Source organism: Triticum aestivum, chromosome 3D (genome assembly GCF_018294505.1).
Source record: "Triticum aestivum cultivar Chinese Spring chromosome 3D, IWGSC CS RefSeq v2.1, whole genome shotgun sequence".
In the NCBI taxonomy this organism is placed as follows: Eukaryota; Viridiplantae; Streptophyta; class Magnoliopsida; order Poales; family Poaceae; genus Triticum; species Triticum aestivum.
The window spans coordinates 615484367-615500968 of NC_057802.1; the positions used below are offsets into that span (position 1 = coordinate 615484367).

Below are 16602 nucleotides of genomic sequence, written 5' to 3' on the forward strand. Positions count from 1 at the left end.
TACGACATCTCTATTGGGTTGCACACATCTGATGTCAACTATCCGGCAGGGCTTTGTCGTCTAGAACTAGGCCCTATTGAAGAAGGGACATTATGCGCAATGCATCGGCTCTGGCGCCCCAGTCTACCTCGCCGCCATCCTCGAGTACCTCGTCGCCGAGGTAACCACCCAACAATTGATATAGTCCATTCACGTTCTTCTCGTGCCCGACAGAGCGGTAAGTGATCTCCTCTCGGCGTGCTCCTTGAACCACAGATGCTAGAACTGGTGGGCAACGCGGGCAAGGACAACAAGATGACTCGGATCATGCCGTGTCACCTACTACTCGCCACTCACAACGAGAGGAGCTCGCCAAGCTGCTTGACGGCATCACCATCGCCTATAGCGGCGTGTTACCCAACATCCACTCGGTGTTGTTTTCCAATAAGGCCAACATGAACTAGCATCATAGTGACTTCAAGCCATGGAGTCCAGTAATAATATCACATTCTACATTAATGCAGTGACATGCCTACAAGCTGTATCCCTCACTTCTCCTTTCGGTAATGATGAAAACTTTTCATCCATCTCATGAAAGTTTCGTCGTTGACTAAGAACGAGGGTGAGCATTTGGATCACCGTCGAAATTTCGGACCTAACCAACTTTTCAGCCATCGCATTCAGCTTTTCCGCCAACAACATGACAATCCCGCGATGACAAAATCTTTGGCCAACCAGTTGGCATGCCCCGTTTTGATATGGCGGGTGTGGGCGCCATCCAGACATGCCATACACCCACTCAACCCGTGTCACACTGATTGTTCATCCTGCGGAGCGAAATGCGCATAGCCCAACCCATATTCGATGCACGCGTAACAATCAGCCTACCGCAATGTAATCATACGATCGAGCCTTTTACCACACAAAAATTCCACCCAAATCATACCAAAAAGAATACGGGATAATTGCCCAAAATAACAGAGCCGAAAATCCCTCCATGTGAAAAGAGATCCTATTCCCGCTGCCAACAAATTTTTGAACCAATCCCGACCGGCTGCCCTCCCATATCCAACGGCGGGGAGCGCACGTCACACAGATCGCGCCCCACCCACGGCGCCCCTCCCCCTAAAAAGCCGATGCCCTCATCGCTGGCAGACGCCACCAAATTCGAAGCAGTTCCGCACATTCCCATCCATCGCCGCCGCTGCCCAACCCATTTCGTGGTGAGGGCATTAACCTTGTCTTTAAATAACTTGGCATTTGATACCGTGGTGAGGGCACCATCCAGGCATGCCCTATGCCCACTCAACTCGTGTCACACCGGATTGTTCATACCGCAGAGCAAAATGGGTGTATTTTTTTGCGAATATGCAAAGCTTGCTTATCATTTCATTGATAAAAGAAGATATGATGAATACATGAGGTGGTACAACACATGGCACGAACACAAAGGGGCGTGAACATGGTGTCCAAGGCGGAGAGACAAGAGATGCTCAACCCAAAACAAAGAAGAACACAACTAAACTCGCCGACCAGAGAAGCTACCCAACCAACAACTAAACGGCCAAACATCTCCAAATCTAACACCGAGGACGCCGTGAGCAAAACAATACAACGCCTTCACGAAGGAGAACGACACCGGAACGTCGTCGTCGTCCGGTCCGGAAAACCGGACCTAGGGTTTCCCTTGATGCTCGAAGAGGGGCACGAATAATGGCCATAGCAGTGCCTCCAGGAAGGGGGCACGGGTGTCGCCGCTGCTAGCATAAAGATGCAGAGATTTCGCCCTCGCCAAATTCCGAGCAATCCCAAGTCGTCGGAGCACAGACCGGAGACGAGGCAGCTGGTCATAGGCCGGAGCAACGACTGCAGGAAGGGGAGGCACGCCCGCCGCCGCCGGATGTGCGAGCTCCGGAGGAGGACGAGGTTGTGTAATGGGCATATCCCAACCCCTATTTGAACCACGCGTAACGATGAACCTACCGCGATGCGATGTAATTATGTGATATAAATTCCACTCAATATACCAGCAACAAAATGGGATATGATAATTACCAAAAATAACATAACCGAAAACCCCTCCGCCTGAAAAGAGCGCGCATTCCCGCTGCCCCCAAATTTTCGAACTCATTTCCCGCACGAAAGGAAAGAAACGGGGGGAAAAATCGGTGCGCTCTGATTGGCCGATCGGGCCCTCCCACGGATCGCGCCCCTCGAACCGATCCTGACCGCCCGCCCTGCCAGATCCGACGGCGGGGAGGGCACGTCACGCGGATCGCGGCCCCTCCCTCGGAGCCCCCCGCCCCCCTATAAAACCGGCGCCTTCGCCGCCGGCAGACGCCAGCAAATTCGAAGCATTCCCATCCACCGCCGCCGCCGCAGCCGCCCGCCGCATTCCGAGGGGTTCGAGTTCGCCGGAGAGGGAGGAGAGATGGCCAGGAAGGGCGGAGAGAGGAAGAAGGCGGTGACCCGGTCCACCAAGGCCGGCCTCCAGTTCCCCGTCGGCCGCATCGGGCGCTTCCTCAAGAAGGGCCGCTACGCGCAGCGCGTCGGCTCCGGCGCCCCCGTCTACCTCGCCGCCGTCCTCGAGTACCTCGCCGCCGAGGTAACCAACCAACCGATCTCGTCCTCCGTTCCTGCTCTGTTCTTTCTCCCCTTCGACGGAGGGCTGACAGATCTTGTCTCCGTTCTTTGGATGGATTCGCAGGTGCTGGAGCTCGCCGGCAACGCCGCCAAGGACAACAAGAAGACCCGCATCGTGCCGCGCCACCTGCTCCTCGCCATCCGCAACGACCAGGAGCTCGGCAAGCTGCTCGCCGGCGTCACCATCGCGCACGGCGGCGTGCTCCCCAACATCAACCCCGTGCTGCTCCCCAAGAAGGCCCTCGAGAAGGCCGAGAAGGAGTCCCAGTCGCCCAAGTCGCCCAAGAGGAAGGCCCCCGCTCCCGCCCCCGCCGCCAAGAAGACCCCCAAGAAGAAGGCCGCCGACAAGAAGACCGCCGCCGCTGACAAGAAGAAGGCCGCCGCCGACGCCGAGGAGGAGGCCGCCGCCGACGAGTAGAAAGGGCCAAGTTGCGTCGCGTAGTTCTGCATCTGAGATGGGAGAGAAAGAGAGAGATCATGTGATCCTGTATGTAATGCCTGGTCTTGAGTCCGAACTGGTAGTAGTCTGTAGCGTCGATTGATCTTGAATCACTGCTGAAATGAAGCTGGAAACTTGATCGTTTAGCCAATTCCAATCTTCTCCGTGTCAATCTCTCGAATTTTTGCTGGTTCTTGCTTTGATCCCCTTGTTCGTCTGCACATTTGTTCGTACAATTTCACTTCTTGTGGGCGATTTGGCAATAACTAGGTTCTGTGGGGTGCGGTTCGTGAAATTTCTTGGGGTCAACCGATCTGCGGGGAAGGGGGATCTGGGGAACGAAGGATTTGGGGATTATTTCTAGGGTTCGTAGCATAGGCGATGCTCAATTGGGGAAGAAAGGCTGCGCTCCATGCTAGGGTTCCGGCGGGCAAGCTGCTAGATCGGAGCGCCCGTTTCTCGTCAGGCTCCAAGCTGTTCGTCGGGGGTAAGATTCGTACATCCCGTTCTCGTATTCTCCTGGTATTCGGTTTGGGAATTTGTTTGGTGCTTGGGCCCCAATTTGCTAACAAACTTAGGAAGATCATGCTAGTTCCTCAATCATCCTGCTTGTTGGTGAATTTGGTGCAAACGCTCTGCCTAATCTGAACAAACTGCAAGTGCTAGGAGAAATCTGTTTGAACATTGCACAATATGCAAAAATGCTGCTGACTTATGGTTCAGGATGCCTGGGGTTCAGTTTCTGGTCAATCTGATTGATGCCTGAACCTGAATCTCTTCTCCGTTGGAGACCTGCCAAATTTATCCAGGTCATGCTAGTTTCTCAACCATCCTGCTTGCTGATTTTGCTAGCACAATGTATCTATTTCGCCCAGTGAAATTCCGTGCAAACAGCGAGTTCAATCTTAAATAAATGTAAATGTTAGGAAGTATCTGTGTGAACATTGAACAAATGCAAGAAGTGTGCTTGACGTATGAATGGTTCAGGATGTTTTGATGCCCTGCTGTTTCTTCCACCGAGTTTTTCAGGCCTGTCCCATGACACCAATGAAGTTGCTCTCAAGGATGCGTTCTCTCAGCATGGCGATGTTATCCAAGGTACAAATTTATCTGTTCTGAATCTTTTTGCTGATTAGGGGATTGTCCTTGGACTGATCAATGCGCCTGACAGTCAAAGTGATATGCCATCCCGTGACCGGGCAATCAAAAGGATACGGTTTCGTCAAGTTCTCCTCGGAAAAAGACGCAGCTGCGGCATTGGAGAAGATGAGCGATGAGGTAAGAATTGTGCTTCATGGATTCTGTGGTATAGCAGAAGAAGCCAAGTTCCTGCAAGATAATATGCAGTGCTCAGTGCAGTTCTTTTCCTTGTGCCAATATGCAGTGCTCAGTGCAGTTCTTTTACTTATGCTGACACATTTTTCCCACATGATGATTGTTGCAGGTGCTTGATGGGAAGAACATACGGGTGCATTTTGCAAACAGTGGATGACCTGCTACTGCTGCTATAGATGAGCAAGGTACTTATCCGGTCTTTGTTTGTTGTGTTCAGAATCTGTAATGTTAGATGTCGCCCTGGACATGTACCTTTGTATGATCACCAGTACATATTTCAAGCTCTTTAGCTTGACATTGCCTGTATCATTCTGATTTTTGATAACTGAAAACCAGAGGAACACCTGACTGGTTAGCTAATTCTCTTCGACTAAGACAGAAAGTTAATTCATTGTTTTCTAATTTTAGGTCCACATTAGCGCTGGTTTGGGAAACAATTTATGCTCTCATCTTAATACTTGTATATGGCAAGTCCGATGGAAACCAGCTATCCATCCAGAAGTGTATTACGTATGTTGTGGCAAGCATGGCATGTTATTTCCATCCAGAATGCCAATGGGTCTGTAAACTAGAGCTTATTTTTGGGAGTTTTATTTAAAGGGCAGCTGTAAAATTTGAGCTTAATTTGGGAAATTTTACTGACATGAGAGTTGCATTTCTTCAAACGCACATGATTCAGTACGGAACATCTCATATTTAGCTCAATGAGCAAAGCATATAGCACAAGGGAGCTGTTAAAGGAATTCCTTATTTATCTGGCCTACTTATTTCAAAGCTTAAGAATTTATATGAGCCGTAGCTCAACTAGTGTAGGCATAATGCAGAACTTGTTCACATCGTCAAGCAAGTGACACGCCACATAATTTCATTCATCAAGCAGCATCCGACCTTCCTAGGCCCTTTATTTTGGCAGGGAGTCAGCCACCTCCTTATTCCCATTCATTCATGTTTCCCCCCACTAAAGGGAAAAATCACTGAACCTAAGGTAGACTCTCCAGCGCACATGTTAACTGGTCAGAACTCTGAATTAATTACTGGTTACCAGAGCTAGATTTACCAGGCATCTGTTTTAATTCGAACACCCGAAGGACGGATTCCATGTTTCATTTGGCATGGAACACACAACTATGAGGAACAATATCGTACATTGGGTATATGGCATTAATAGGTAAATGAGGAAATAACTGAGAGCAATATGCTTCTGGGCTCTGGCAGATACGAGATGAAATTCGTTTCTAACAGGCTATGGTGTTGTGTAACTGCACTGTTGTACTAGAGCTATATATTTGGATCAAACAATCACTCATATAAAATTCCTCAAAAAACTTATATTACATTTTTTTTTGTTATCTCAAAAAGTATATCACTGTCATTGAACAAGACAGGATGTGCAGAGTGAGCCCCTAGCTGTGAGGATATGACAACCGACGATATGTATCTGGAATGGAAAGCACAGTTCAAAATGGAAAGGCATTTCGTGTGGAGCTTTTGAGGGAAGCGCACATCTGAACCTTCATTCGAGGTTGCCTGCTCACTCTGGAATTTATGCTTTTCCTACTGCTAGCTGTCTCATGTAAATGCATCAGAAAGAAATGCCGTGCTGCTAGCTAGCCATGTTCAAATCGAGATTGTTTCAAGGCTAACCTTGCACCACCTACATATATGTGCTGATTTAGTACAACTTTGTGCTAAATCAGCGACAATTAATATGGATCGGAAGGAGTATCCTTTTTCTTCATCTTTGGCTCTCTCACAGTCGCGGAGGATATTGGCTGCTTGGTGAAACCGTCTTCACAAAATGGCCATGCGATAAGTAGCTTTGATTTTACCCCAAGTAGTTATTTAGTTAATAAACCTAGTGCAGCATGATTCGTCTTGTACATGCTCCACTTCTCATCTAGAATGGCATGCTGATCTAAACACAGCCAGCCAGCTTTGAGAAAACTGTTTTGAAGATGATCTGTCACATCTTTCTGAACTTTGGTGAAATTCTTAAACTAATTAGAATTTAGAAGTATCATTTACATGTCTTTAGCCTGAAACCATTATATTTATATATAACTGTCCATGCCGCCGAGGAGTAGATAGGGCCCCGTCGTGTAGCGATCCTGTATGTATGTATCTTTGGAGTCCAAACTGGTAGTAATCTGTAGTTTCGATTGATCTTGAATCATTGCTGAATTGAAGCTGAAAAACTTGATGGAATAGCCAATTCGAATCTCCATTGTGTGTATCTTTCGTTTGGATGTCTTGTTATGTTGATCCTTTTGCTTGTTCTTGATCTTGATGCCCATGCGAACAATCTTCTCTTGCTGCAATGTTTCAGTTTTTTTTTTAAATGAATGTTTCAGGCAGTTTCACTTGATTAGCCATTCTTGAGGGGCAATCTTGGAATTGCTTGATTTAGCAGGGTGCAAATCGTGAAAATTTTGTGTAGCGAGTGATCTGATTTGGGGGAAGGGGATCAGAGAGGTCTACCAATTTGGGGAATACCTCTAGGGTCGTAGCATAGGAGATGCTCAATTGGGCAAGCAAGGCTGAGCTACATGCTAGGGTTCCTCTGGGCAAGCTGCTGGATCGGGGCGCCACTTTCTCCTCAGGCTCAAAGTTGTTCGTCGGGGGTATGATTTGTACATTTCATTCTCCTCTGGTGTTCAGTTCCTAGTCAATTCGTTTGGTGCTTGGACCCCAATCTCTCCTATGTTGAGATCTGATGCCAATTTGAGAATCTGCTTAGGAAGAGGGGATTCATGCTTGGGACAACCCTGTTAGTTAACACTGAGCACATCCTGCGTATTTGCGAAAGATAAAGGACACTGAGCTATCCGAGAAATGTGCTGACTTATGAATGGTTGATGATATTCTGATGCCCTGCTGTTTCTTCCACTGAGTTTTTCAGGTCTGTCCTACAATTCGAATGAAGTTGCTCTCAAGGACGCCTTCTCTCAGCATGGCGATGTTATCCAAGGTACAAATTTATCTGTTCTGAATCTTTATGCGGTTGTATCTGTGATTTGTGTGGACTAGGGGATTGTCCTCTGATTGGCCAATGTGCCTTACAGTGAAAGTAATATGCCATCCTGTCACGGGGAGATCCAAAGGATACGTCTTGGTCAAGTTCTCTTCATAAACTGAAGCAGCCGCGGCGTTGGAGAAGATGAGTGACGAGGTAAAAATAAAATGTGCTCCGTTGATCTGTTGGTACAGCAGAAAAAGCCATGTTCTCGCAGGATGATATGCAGCGTTTGGTGTGGCTCTTTTCCTTACGCTAACACATTTTGGCCACATGATGATTGTTTCAGGTGCTGATGGAAAGAAAATACGGGTGAATTATGCAAACAGCGGACAATCTGCTGCTGTTTCTGCTGCTGCTGCTGCTGCAGATGAGTAAGGTGCCTATCCGGAATCTGTAATTGTTTCACTGTAAGGCACATGTACTCTGTATATTTACATAATCACCAGTATATATTTTAAGTTCAGTCTTATGACCAACTTCAAATAGACCGTCCGTCGATTTGTTTAGCTTTACATTGCCTGTAGCATTGTGATTTTTGATAACTTAAATCACAGAAGAACGCCTGACAGCTAATTCTCTTATACTAAGACACGAAATTCATTTGTCGACCTTATTTTTTATTTGAGGTCAACATTAGCCATGGTCTAGGAAACAATTTATGCCCTGATCTTAAAAACTTGAATATGACATCAAGTCTCAGGAAAAGTGTTGGGTTACAAAATCAATTTTATTGCATGTTACAGTGTTGGGTTTACATGGGAAATGAAGTGTTTGTCGTGCCCAGAATCTGTAATGTCGATGGAGCCCTGGACATGCATGCACTCTGTACATTTGAATGATCATCACTACTTATTTTATTTTCGTTCCTATACCAGCGTTACCAGCAGACTAATCCTCTGATCGTTTAACTTGGCATTGGCTGTAGCATTCTGTCTATTGCTAACTGAAAAGAACAGAGCAACACCTAATCGGTGGTGAATTCTCTTTCACTAAGACACATAATTAATTCGATTCCTTTTGTTTTAGATCAACATTAACGCTGGTTTCGGAAACAATTCATGCCCCTGATCTTAAAACCTGAGAACTTGCTTTCGCTTCTGTTATAATGCAGAAATATCATCCAGAAGTGTACAGTGTTGCAGCAAAGCTTGGCATATCGTAACTATCGGGTGTGGGAAGGAGTTTGTAAATTGGAGCTATTTTTCGTGTGTGGCAATTTTACTTGTAAATTTGAGCTTAGTATGGGAAATTTGACCAACACGAGAGTTGCATTTCTTCATACACACATGATTCAGCATGAAGCATCTCATATTTAGATCAATGAGCCAAACATATAACACAAGGGAGCTGGAAAAGGAGTTCCTTATTTATCTGCCCTACTTCTTTCAAAGCTTTAGGAATTTATATGAGCTGTAACTCAACGAGTGTAGGTGTAACACAGGACTAGTTCACACACTCAAGCAAATGACAGTCATTCATCAAGCTGCATCCGAATTTTCTAGGCCCTTCACAATGTAAGTAGCACAAGGATTCCTGTACAATAATGATGCCATATTTGCACCACTACATATTACTTAGAATCCTTGAGAACCAAAAGTATCATGGAATGCTGACGCTGAGTGCCCTCATTAGCGGCACTTTTACTTTTGGCAGGCTGTCACCTCCTTATGCTGATTCTTTTCTGATTTCCTCCATTCAAGATTTTTTTCCTCACTAAACCTGAGATCGTACCACTCTCCACAACACATGCTAATTGGTCAGAATTCCGAATTAATTACTGCTTGCAAAGAGCTAGACTTAAAAGGCAGTATCTATTTAAATTCTTATACTATAGTTATTTTTCCTCCAAATGTCTGAATCCATATCCGAATTCAGAAGTCATTCAGCCAGAAAAGATGTACTCCCTCCGTCCCATAATATAAGAGCGTTTTTGACACTAGGCAATGAAAGCTGTAAAATACAAAATACTCAGATATGGGCAATGAAAGCTGTAGCCCCTCATAATTTATTAAGCGGAATAAAGACGTTGACAATAGGATACAATGCTTCACTAAACTGAGCTATTCACTGAAATGCATGTATCTTATGTTATACACCTCTTCCTGCTCAAAATAACATAGCCGCAGAACCTTTTCTTCATTCTGAACAAACCGCAACTACACCTGAGTGGCTGAGTTGGAAGCTAACGCGATCCACATCATAGGCATGCGACCTTTATCCGAGGGATCTGTAGTTACCCCCAAAGGTTAGAATAACTTTGCCTTGCCTTTTGCTGTTTGGTTTTGGGTTTTTGCTGGGTTTGTGCTTCGCTCTGTCTTGGATGCGTGTTTGAGGAAAAAAGGGGACCCTCTCGTCGGTATATGGCATTAATTGATAAATGGGGAAATAACTGGAATGAATATACGAGATGACATTCATTTTTCTAGCAGGTCACGGTGAACATTCTAAACATTAAACTTGAACATTCTAATCCAGTCCCTAATATCAGCAGGGATGGCATAAAAAAAGCACATGTTTCTTATTTTTTCCAGATGTTCCAAGCCGCAAGAATTGTCCTGTTTTCGGGTGCGTCTAGGTCCTATATCACTAGTTCAAATCAGTAGTTAAGGAGTACCTCTTGCAAATGCCACTTCCATATCCTCTGATGACAATGTACGCCAGTTTTGGAGGAATTTTCTTCCCACCCACGCAGGAGGGCTGGATGGTTTGTTTATGTTTTTTCTGATCCGTTTTTTCTAATAAATATCTTGTTAACTGGGCGTCCAAATTACAATCCATTCTCACCATTGCATTTCTCGCATTGATATCTTCAAAACTAGATCACATGTTGATAAGTTTTAGCAAACTTTTTTGACCGAAAATCATGCTCCCAATGTGAATTAACATGTGCTTCAAACTGTACTAACTCGGGAAGCATGCATGTACCTTATATCATCAGTGCAGACTGCAATAATCTTGTCATCCACTTCACTGCAGAACTTTGTCTTCATTCTGAACAAACTGCAACAACACCTTAGTGGCTGAATAGGAAGCGAAGATGATCCATCATAGGCACGAGATCTTTATCCCAGGGACACATTATTGGGCTCCATTTGGCATAAACATTATTTTTAAAAAGGGAACAATCTGCAGTTGCCCCCCCAAAAGTTTTTAGCTAGGTTAGAATAGCTTTGCCTTGCTTTTTGCCCTGACTGGGTCTGTGCTTTGCCTTGTCTTGGATGTGTGTTTGTGAAAAGAAAGAGGGAACCATCTGTCGGTATATGGCATTAATTGATAGCGGGGGGAATAACTGGAATGAATATGCTTACGGAATCTGGCATATACGTGATTACATTCATTTTGTAGTGGGCTATGGTGCTGTATAATTGCACTTTAAGCGAAAATTTGATATGGGTCGCACTGTAAGTATTAATTGTACTAGATGTTATATGAGAAGGAGATATTTCTGCATTATGATCCAGTAGAAGACTGTCATTACACAACACAAGATGCGGAGAATTAATCCGTAGCTATGAGGATAGATAAGGGACAACCGGGTCTGCCTGCGGATGCGCATTATGGGAAAAAAGGAAAGCAAAGTTTATGTTTGGAAAAAAATGGAAAACATCATTACTTCTTTTCTTGGTATGAGAATCCAAGCTAAGCAAAAATTCATAAGGTAAACAGATGGCAGAGATATATTATTCTTGGATTCTGTTTGAAGTTGATATGCTAGTGCATGTTGGCCTTCTTGGAGAACAACACAGAGTGGATGTTGGGCAACACACCACCGTGGGCGATGGTGATGCCGTCAAGCAGCTTGGAGAGCTCCTCGTCGTTGCGAGTGGCGAGAAGCAGGTGGCGCGACATGATGCAGGTCTTCTTGTTGTCCTTGGCCACCTTGCCCGCCAACTCTAGCATCTGTGGTTTAAAGAGAACACCGAGACGAGGTCAGTTACCACTACGTTGAGCATGAAAAGAACATGAATGTACAAGATTGGTCGTTGGTTGGTTACCTTGACGGCAAGGTATTCGAGGAAGGCGGCGAGGTAGACGAGGGCGCCCGGGCCGACGCGGTCCGTGTCGCGGCCCTTCTTGAGATAGCGCCCGATGCGGTCGACGAGAATCTGGAGTCCAGCCTTTGTGCACCAGGTCACCGCCTTCTTCCTCTCGCCGCTCTTCCCCCCGGCCATCTCCCCTCCTTCTCCGGCGAAGTTGAATCTCTCTAAATGTGGGTGGCGGCGCTGATGGATGTGAACGTGAGGGTACCACTGTTATAGCGAGGGGGGGGGGGGGGTGCTTCGCAGTAAGGGGCACGATTCGCATGACGTGTGGTCGCCACCATTGGATTTAGGAGGGCGGGCGGCAGGGATCGAGTCGGAGGGGCATGATCCATGGGAGGGAGTGTGATCCGTGTGACCAGCGTTCTCCATCATTGGATCTGGAAGGTGCAAGCGGCTAGGATCGGCTCGGCTGGTGCGATCCGTGTCAGCAACGGTTATGATTAGTTCAGGTGCGTGATCTGCGGGAGGACCGGATGGACCAATCAGGATTTGAGAATCTTCTGTGCTCGCTTTGTTTCGTTTTTCCCTTTAATGTGGGAACTGAATTTGGAAATTTGGGGGGGGGGGGAGGGGAGGTTAGACTCTTTTTCCTACCAAAGATTTTTTTTGTTTTGTTATTTTTGGCAATCCCTTTTTGTTTTGGTATGATTGACTGGAAAAGACCCAAGAATTTCTCACACCAATCGAGAAATTCAAGCATGTCATGAAGCACTCAACAAGAAAAGGCATCCCATGAAGAAGTTCAAGAAGGACAAGGTCCCAAAATACATAAGCATCTAGGGGTGACTACAAGGAGGTCAATAAGAGCGATTTTATTTCCATGCGCATTGTCAATCCATGTACCGAAGAAAGTAACGAAAAAGCAGATCATCACTTTTGGAATAGGATGCAACAGAAAGTTTATCATGAGGTGATGGAAGCACACCAGACTAAAATTTATAACCAATTGTGTCAACCCCCGCAAAAGCATAACTATGCTTCTCAAGTGAACTAAGTTTTGCTTCCCTTGCAATGAAGCGTAAATGTGGTTTCCTCGTAGAGTAAGGCACACATGTGCCCCATCCGAAAGCACAACACACGCACGCTCCACAAGAAGCTCACATGTGCTCCAGACAACACACCCGAGCTTTGACGGAAGAAAATTGAAAGAAATTGGAAAACAAAAGATCCCGAAAAATTGGAAACCAAGAAAAACCTAAAAACCAGCACCAATGCGAGATACAAAAAAATGTTCCCACATTTTTAAAAAATATGATCATCATGCTTTAAGAAATTATTTTTACAATGTCAAAATAATGTTCATGTAATTTAGAAATGTTTCGTACAATTCAAAAAAAAAAGTCTGTGACACTAAAAACAGTGTTCAAGCACTTTTCAAATGTTTGCACATTTACTAAAATGTTAGTGGAAAAATGTTAAATGTGTTACAAGAAAAGTTTACAGTGCATATAAAAACATGTACAATGTAAATTTGGCAAATGTTCAAAGATGTATTCAGAAAAATGTTCACCATCTATTAAAAAATGTTCATCCTTTATTTAAAAATATTAAACCTATACAAATAAAATATAGACCGTATTCTCTTAAAAAATCTGACTATAAAAAAGAGAAAATAACAAATAGAAAATAAATTAGAAATCAAAAATAGAAAACAATGAAAAACGAAAGAAAACTAAAAGTAAGAACAGAAAAAAGAAAAAAAAGGATGAAAAACTATAGAGAAAATTCAACCGCGTGGAAGGTTCTAAGACCAATTCGCAGCGTTCCATCGACGGGCATGGCTATGTGCCGCCTTTTGCGAGTCCCACCGAAGCTTCACCTACAGGGAGCATGTGTTCGGCCTGCTCAGTAACAGCGCGCTATTTGATGTCATGTTTTTTTTGTTTTTTCTTCCGTTTATTATTCACATTTTTATACCTCCTTTTGCTTTTCTAATTTCTTTGTATTTCATAATATTTTACACACACACACACACAGACACAGACACACACACACACACACACACACACAGATATATATATAGAAAAATACTTTGCATAGAATTTAAAAAATTGTTAATCATGCATTCCATTTTTTAAACGTGTATAGAAAAATGCTAATCATGTGTATGAGTTATTTGTGAAATTAATAAAATACCAAACGTTTAAAGAAAATCTACATGCATTAAAATATTTCGCATAATTCTAAAAAATGTAAGTTACATTTATAGAAAATGCTCACAGGTTTCAAAAATGTGTTTGCGACATTTTCATAAAAATGTATACATAATGTTAAAAAATGTTTAGTACCATTAAAAAATGTACATGAAATTTGTCTTCATTCTGAACAAACTACTACAACACGTGAGTGGCTAAGTCGGAAGTGAACATGATCCATCATAGGCATGAGACCTTTATCCGAGGGACACATTATTGGGCTCCATTTGGCATAAACATTATTTTAAAAAGGGAGCCATCTGCAGTTGCCCCCCAAAAGTTTTTAGCTAGGTTAGAATAGCTTTGCCTTGGATTTTGCCCTGTTTTCACTGGGTCTGTGCTTTTGCCTTCTCTTGGATGTGTGTTTGTGAAAAGAAAGAGGGAACCATCTGTCGGTATATGGCATTAATTGATAGCAGTGGGAATAACTGGAATGAATATGCTTATGGCAGCTGGCAGATACGTGATTACATTCATTTTTTAGTGGGCTATGGTGCTGTATAACTGCACTGTAAGCGAAAATTTGATATGGGTCATACTTTAAGTATTAATTATGCTAGATGTTATATGGGAAGGAGATATTTCTGCATTATGAGCAGCGTTCTCCACCGTTGGATCAAGAAGGTGTAAGCGGCTAGGATCGGCTCGGCTGGTCCGATCCGTGTCACCAGCGGTCTTTGCCGTTGGATCGAAGTTTCAAGTGACTACGATTAGCTCGGGGGCGTGATCGTGGGAGGATCGGATGGACGAACCAGGATTTGAGAATCTTGTGTCCTCACTTCGTTTAATTTTTTCCTTTAATGTGGGAACTGAAGTCAGAAATTGGGGGGGGGGGGGGGGGAGGTTAGACTCTTTTTCACACCGGAGATATATTTTTTGTTATTTTTGGCAATCCCTTTTTGTTTTTGGTATGATTGACTGAAAAAATCCAAGCATTTCCCACACCAATGAAGAAATTCAAGCATGTCATGAAGCACTCAACAAGAAAAGGCATCCGGTAAAGAAGATCAAGAAGAACAATGTCGCAAAATACATAAGCATCTAGGGGTGACTACAAGGAGGTCAATAAGAATGATTTTGTTTCCATGCCAATTGCCAATCCATATACTAAGTAGACCCTCACTTTTGGAATAGGGTGCAATAGAAAGTTTATCATGAGGTGATGAAAACATACCAGAATAAATTTATGACCAAAAGAGTGTCAACCCCCGAGGAAGCATAACTATGCTTCTCAAGTAAGCTAACTTGTGCTTCGCTTGCAATAAAGCATAACAGTGGTTTCCTTGCAGAGTGAGGCCCACATATGCCCCATCCGAAAGCACAACACACCCACGCTCCACATGAAGCACACATGTGCTCCACACAACACACCCGAGCTTTGACGGATGAAAATAGGAAGAAACTAGAAAACAAAGATACCGAAAAATTGCAAACCGAGAAAAACCTAAAAATCAGAACAAATCAGTACCAATGCGAGATACAAAAAAATGTCGTGACATTTTAATAAATATTCCCACATTTAAAAAATATGTTCGTCATGCATTAAGAAAATATTTTTACAATGTCAAAATAATGTTCGTGTAATTTATAAAAATGTTTCGTATGATTAAAAAAAAGTTTGTGACATTAAAAACAATGTTCAAGCACTTTTCAAATATTTTCACATTTACAAAAATGTTCGTGGAAAAATGTTAAATGTGTTACAAAAGTTTATAGTGGATATGGAAACATGTACAATGTAAATTGGCAAATGTTCAAAGATGTATTCAGTAAAATGTTCACCATCTATTAAAATATGTTCAACCTTTATGTAAAAATATTAAACCTATATAAATAAAATATATACCATATTTTTCTTAAAATATCCGACTATAAGAAATGAGAAAATAACAAGGAGGAAATAAATAAGAAATCAAAAATAGAAAAGAATGAAAAATGAAAGAAAACTAAAAGTATCAACAGAAAAAAGAAAAAAAGGATGAAAACTATAGAGAAAATTCAACCATGTGGAATGTTCCAAAACCAGTTTGCAGCGTTCCATCGACGGGCACGGCTATGTGCTGCCTTTTCCGAGTCCCCACTGAGGCTCACCTACAGGGAGCATGTGTTCGGCCAGCCCAGTAACCGCGGGCTATTTGACGTCATGTTTTTTTATTTCTTCTTCCGTTTATTATTCACATTTTTATACCCTTTTTGCTTTTCTAAGTTCTTTATATTTCATAATATTTTACACACACATATATATAGAAAAAATACTTTGCACATAATTTAATTTTTTTAATCATGCATTCTATTTTTAAACGTGTATAAAAAAATACTAATCATGTGTATGCTTTTTTGTGAAATTAATTAAATGTCAGTCGTCTAAAAAATCTACATGCATTAATTTTTTTCGCATAATTCTAAAAAATGTAAATTACATTTATACAAAATATTCACAGATTTCAAAAATGTGTTTGTGTCATTTTCATAAAAAATATAACATAATGTTAAAAAGTGTTTAGTACCATTAAAAGATGTACATGAAATTTGTCTTCGTTCTTAACAAACTGCAACAACACCTGGGTGGCTTAGTACGAAGCGAACATGATCAATCATATGCTTGAGACCTTTATCCGAGGGACACATTATTGGGCACCATTTTGCATAAACATTATTTTAAAAAGGGAACCATCTGCAGTTGCCCCCCAAAAGTTTTTAGCTAGGTTAGAATAGCTTTACTTTGGATTTTGCCCTGTTCTCGCAGGGTCTATGTTTTGCCTTGTCTTGGATGTGTGTTTGTGATAAGAAAGAGGGAACCATCTGTCGGTATATGGCATTAATTGATAGCGGGGGAAATAACTGGAATGAATATGCTTATGGCATCTGTCAGATACGTGATTACATTCATTTTTAGTGGTCTATGGTGTTGTATAACTGCACTATAAGCAAAAATTTGATATGGGTCGCACT

The 16602-nt window shown here is 43.0% G+C and overlaps 3 protein-coding genes across 8 annotated transcripts; 2 read left to right on the top strand and 1 right to left on the bottom strand.

The window, feature by feature from the left end:
• The first annotated feature begins 2321 nt into the window (after positions 1–2321).
• On the top strand, positions 2322–3218 carry LOC123081037 (protein H2A.6-like). Its single transcript, XM_044504004.1, has 2 exons — positions 2322–2584; positions 2687–3218. Exons 1-2 carry the CDS (start codon positions 2411–2413, stop codon positions 3038–3040), a joined length of 528 nt encoding a protein of 175 aa, XP_044359939.1. The 5' UTR covers positions 2322–2410; the 3' UTR covers positions 3041–3218.
• Positions 3219–3347: 129 nt separating this feature from the next.
• Positions 3348–10749, top strand: LOC123081038 (glycine-rich RNA-binding protein 2, mitochondrial). 6 transcript variants are annotated; one of them, XR_006438617.1, is made up of 9 exons: positions 3348–3548; positions 4091–4159; positions 4233–4339; positions 4506–4581; positions 5778–5918; positions 7296–7364; positions 7459–7565; positions 7699–7788; positions 10389–10749. XR_006438617.1 is itself a non-coding variant. In XM_044504005.1 (5 exons), exons 1-4 carry the CDS (start codon positions 3443–3445, stop codon positions 4551–4553), a joined length of 330 nt encoding a protein of 109 aa, XP_044359940.1. In that variant the 5' UTR covers positions 3348–3442; the 3' UTR covers positions 4554–4581; positions 4805–5768. The 6 variants fall into 6 exon arrangements, 1 of the variants encoding a protein (XP_044359940.1); XR_006438618.1 differs by having other exon boundaries at positions 5782–5918; XR_006438614.1 differs by having other exon boundaries at positions 5778–7364.
• Positions 10750–11123: 374 nt separating this feature from the next.
• On the bottom strand, positions 11124–11596 carry LOC123076692 (protein H2A.5-like). The gene is made up of 2 exons (XM_044498811.1): positions 11408–11596; positions 11124–11312 (listed from the first exon to the last, which is right to left on the bottom strand). Exons 1-2 carry the CDS (start codon positions 11582–11584, stop codon positions 11124–11126), a joined length of 366 nt encoding a protein of 121 aa, XP_044354746.1. The 5' UTR covers positions 11585–11596.
• Positions 11597–16602: the final 5006 nt, after the last annotated feature.

Excerpts from the sequence above, each read along its gene's own strand:
- LOC123081037 (XM_044504004.1), top strand. The coding sequence starts at position 2,411 with ATGGCCAGGAAGGGCGGAGAGAGGAAGAAGGCGGTGACCCGGTCCACC. Across the intron at positions 2,585-2,686 it reads TCGAGTACCTCGCCGCCGAG|GTGCTGGAGCTCGCCGGCAA; the intron begins GTAACCAACCAA and ends ATGGATTCGCAG.
- LOC123081038 (XM_044504005.1), top strand. The coding sequence starts at position 3,443 with ATGCTCAATTGGGGAAGAAAGGCTGCGCTCCATGCTAGGGTTCCGGCG. Across the intron at positions 3,549-4,090 it reads CTCCAAGCTGTTCGTCGGGG|GCCTGTCCCATGACACCAAT; the intron begins GTAAGATTCGTA and ends CGAGTTTTTCAG. Across the intron at positions 4,340-4,505 it reads TGGAGAAGATGAGCGATGAG|GTGCTTGATGGGAAGAACAT; the intron begins GTAAGAATTGTG and ends TGATTGTTGCAG.
- LOC123076692 (XM_044498811.1), bottom strand. The coding sequence starts at position 11,584 with ATGGCCGGGGGGAAGAGCGGCGAGAGGAAGAAGGCGGTGACCTGGTGC. Across the intron at positions 11,313-11,407 it reads TCGAATACCTTGCCGTCAAG|ATGCTAGAGTTGGCGGGCAA; the intron begins GTAACCAACCAA and ends TTTAAACCACAG.